Genomic DNA, 4,004 nt, shown 5'->3' on the forward strand with positions numbered 1-4,004 from the left:
GTCAGCTGACAAGCTGGGCACAGGGGAGCGGCTGGATGGGGAGGCAGGGCGGCGCAGTCGTGGGCCAGAAGCCGAGCTCGTGGTCATGCGGCGACTGCACCTGTCCGAGCGCCGAGACTCCTTCAAGAAGCAGGAGGCCGTGCAGGAGGTTAGCTTTGATGAGCCGCAGGAGGAGGCCACTGGGCTGCCCTCCTCAGTGCCACAGATTGCCGTGGAGGGCGAGGAAGCCGTGCCAGTAGCTCTCGGGCCCGCCGGGAGAGACTGATCCCCCTGCCAGGTCTCTCCCTGGCCTCAAAGTCACACGTTTCCTTGTGCAATGTTTTTTCTGTAAAGTCACGCCTGGATGGGGACTGAGCCACCAGCCTGACACCCAGAAGGCAAGAAGCCATCTTGGTCCTTGCTGGGAGGTGGAGACATCACTTCCCTTGTGTTCTGGTGTCAATCAGGGGGCTGGATGGGGCAGGAATGGGGGATAAGGGTAGCTTTGTAAATAGCAGCAAATCCCTGCAACTAATTTATTACTTTTTTTTTTTTTTTTTTGAGACGGAGTCTCACTCTGTTGCCTGGGCTGGAGTGCAGTGGCGTGATCTCAGCGCACTGCAACTTCCGCCTCCCGGGTTCAAGCGATTCTCCTGCCTCAGCCTCCCAAATAGCTGGGATTACAGGCGCCCGCCACTATGCCCAGCTAATTTTTTGTATTTGTAGTACAGACGGGGTTTCACCATGTTGGTCAGGCTGGTCTCGAACTCCTGACCTCATGATTTGCCCACCTCGGCCTCCCAAAGTGCTGGGATTACAGGAGTGAACCACTGGGCCCAGCCTAATTTATTACTTTTTATAAGCGATAGCCAGACTGAGCCGCCCCCTGCAGGCGGCCGCCAGGTCTTGCCCCAGGCACCTGGGACCCTGTTTGCAGGCCCTGCCCTCTGGGCTGAGAAGGAAGCACTTTGGACAAGTCATCTGTGTTTGTGTTTTCTAGTTTTTCTGTACTTTTTAAGTGTTTTATGTTACCTGGTCTCATTCCCTTCTCCACGCCCACCCATTGGAGGGGATTGAGTTGAAGTCACCTGTACTAGCCCAGTTTGGATACAACCTGGAGTGTCCGTAAACGATTCCCCTCACCCACAAAACAATGTAATCCCAACGATGGACTGGATTCTGAAGGCCACTTCCCACCGTCATAGCTGCCATCCCCAGGCAGTGCCTACTCTATATATAGAGTCTGCCTCCAATCCCCCTGGCTTCAGCCTGGAGAAGGGATGTGGGAGCTGGGGCTTTGATGGATGAATAGGTGTTCACCAGATCTGGGCAGAGGGGTCATCTGCTCCCAAGGTGGGCACTGATAAAGGAAGGCATAGGCCTCACCTGGCACTGCCAAGGCAGCCTCCGGAAATGCTCAGCTGTCTCGGGGCACACTCCAGTATGCCAGTCCTGCGGGATTATGTTCAGCTACTTCTGGAAACAGTCGGTGTCCCCTCCCCTCAGGCTCTGCCTCGGCCTCACTTTGTCCAGTCTACCCTGGACAAGATGCCGTGTGTTTGAGGCCCAGCAGAGTGAGCCCTTGGCAGTGATGTATCTGAAACACCTGTTAGGGGTTCCCTCCATATGTCAGAGCCTCTCTGGGATGAAGTTCAAGCAAGAAAACCCAGTTGAGGCTCGAGTTTGAATTTCAGCTTCACTGTGTGGCTCTGGGAAAATGGCTTTCCCACTCTGTGCCTCAGTTTCCTTGTGTTTACAAGACTAATCCCATTGACTGTTTATTAAGCACCTACTGTGTGCCAAGCGCTTTTACGTGGCTTCTCCCTCAGCCAGCCTTGAGAAGGCTGGAGGTGGCATCATCACCTCCGTTTTACAGACAAAGCAGCTGAGACCCCAGCAAGGGGCGGAAACCTGTCCAATGATCACCCAGCAGGAGTCGTGGCAGAATGGAGCATCAGCCAGACCCTGTTGTGGGCGTTGTCATCAAGGGAGCTTGAATGGAGGTTCTGGTGTCAGATACAGCCGACTCCAGCCCCAGCTCATCCCCCATGATGCTGTGTGACCCACTGGGCACTCTGGTGAGGGAGCTTTCCAGACATCAACAGCCCACTCTGCGTCCCTTTCTGAGTCCCCTGCCCAGCACTGCCTAGTGTTGGAGGGTAGACCAAGGCTGTGCATGACTCACCCCCTCCTTCCATCCTGGAGCTGGCAGTGAATAAAAGCCCGTATTTACAAAGATGAGCTCCAACGTCTGGATTTGTGAGGCTGAGAAAGGAGGAAGGGAAGAGTGGGGAGGGGAGGGGAGTGAAATAGACCCATGGCTTAAAGTCATTGCAAGTGGGTTTTGAGGGCTGCCTGGGAGTTTGCTGTTGAGATTCTTCCTGATGCCATCGCTGGTAGTGGCCTCCTGCTACCTATGAGTACTCCATCATAGCTCTGCCCTTAAAAGCTTCCTCCAGACATCTGGGCCCTGAGCTATGTTTTTTTTTGTTTTGTTTTGTTTTTTGAGACATAGTCTCGCTCTGTCGCCCAGGCTGGAGTGCAGTGGCACAATCTCTGCTCACTGCAAGCTCCACCTCCCGGGTTCACGCCATTCTCCTGCCTCAGCATCCCGAGTAGCTGGGACTACAGGCGCCCGCCACCACGCCCGACTAATTTTTTATATTTTCGGTAGAGACGGGGTTTCACCGTGTTAGCCAGGATGGTCTCGATCTCCTGACCTCGTGATCCGCCCGCCTCGGCCTCTCAAAGTGCTGGGATTACAGGCGTGAGCCACCACTCCCGGCCTATGTTTTTTATTTTTATGTTTTTGAGACAAGGTCTCGCTCTGTAACCCAGGTTGGAGTACAGTGGCGCCATCACGGCACACTGCAGCCTCGACCTCCTGGACGCCCTGAGCTATGTTAATAAAATAAATAAGCGGCGGTGCGCAGTGGCTCACGCCTGTAATCCCAGCACTTTGGAAGGCCGAGGCGGGCCGATCACCTGACGTCAGGAGTTCCAAACCAGCCTGACCAACATGGAGAAACCCCGTCTCTACTAAAAATACAAAATTAGCCGGGCGTGGTGGCGCATGCCTGTAATCCCAGCTACTCAGGAGGCTGAGGCAGGAGAATCGTTAGAACTCGGGAGGTGGAGGTTGCGGCGAGCCGAGAAAGCGCCATTACACTCCAGCCTGTGCAACGAGAGCGAAACTCCGTCTCAAAAAATAATAATAATAAAATAAGCAATCGTCGCATCCTTTCTATCCTGGTCTTAGCTTGCGCTCTGCCATAAAACTTCCTGTAGCCGAACGCAGCCCAGCCCTAGAGCAATCCGTTACTTCCGGGGCGCTCAGCCGGCTTGCAAACCTTCTTGGCTACACCCCCATCTCCGAGAGCGTTCGGCTATTTCCGGAAACAGCTGGCATCTGGGCTCAAGTCCGCTAAGTTCTAGTGCCCGTAGGGGTCGAGATCGTTGGCTGTTTCCGGACGCTCTGGGTTGCCATGGAAACTTCTTCAACCCTGGCTTTCTCGGACCTCTGCTTTTTGCCGCAGGCCCTTTCCCCACTCCAGTGCCCCCTGTTTGCTGAGCTTGAGAAAGCCTCATTTGCCCTGGGAACCATCCATGGTTCAGCAATTTCCATAAGCTGGCGGTCCCTCTGAGTCTAAACTCCCAAGGCCTCCACTGGGCATTGAGCGCATTCGGTTATTTCCAGAAACGCTCGGCGGTCACGGGGATCCGCCTCCATTGCGCCAGTCCAGCGGGAGAGAATGTTCGGCCATTTCCGGAAGCGCTCGGGCGTCTCTAAGCCCTGCCGAGCTCAGCCGAGCCTAGCCTCGGAGCCTTCGCCGACCCGATTGCACTCGGCTACCTCCGGAAATGCTCGGCTGTCTCGGGGCTCCCTCTAGTACACCAGTCCCGCGGGATTACGTTCGGTTACTTCCGGAAACACTCGGGTGCTCCCTCCCCTCAGACTCCGCCTCGGCCTCCGTTCACCAGCCCGGCCCGAATACGCTCGGGCATTTCCGCCGGGGGCGGGCCAG

At 55.5% G+C, this 4,004-nt stretch overlaps 1 protein-coding gene across 1 annotated transcript in view; it reads left to right on the top strand.

The window, feature by feature from the left end:
• MAST3 (microtubule associated serine/threonine kinase 3) overlaps window positions 1-2,220 on the top strand; it is a 56,463-nt gene extending 54,243 nt beyond the window's left edge. The window contains exon 27 of the mRNA XM_011991253.1: window positions 1-2,220. Coding sequence (XP_011846643.1) covers window positions 1-265 — 265 coding nt within the window. The 3' untranslated portion in view covers window positions 266-2,220.
• Window positions 2,221-4,004: the final 1,784 nt, after the last annotated feature.

Source organism: Mandrillus leucophaeus, unplaced genomic scaffold (genome assembly GCF_000951045.1).
Source record: "Mandrillus leucophaeus isolate KB7577 unplaced genomic scaffold, Mleu.le_1.0 Scaffold11, whole genome shotgun sequence".
NCBI classification, from domain to species: Eukaryota; Metazoa; Chordata; class Mammalia; order Primates; family Cercopithecidae; genus Mandrillus; species Mandrillus leucophaeus.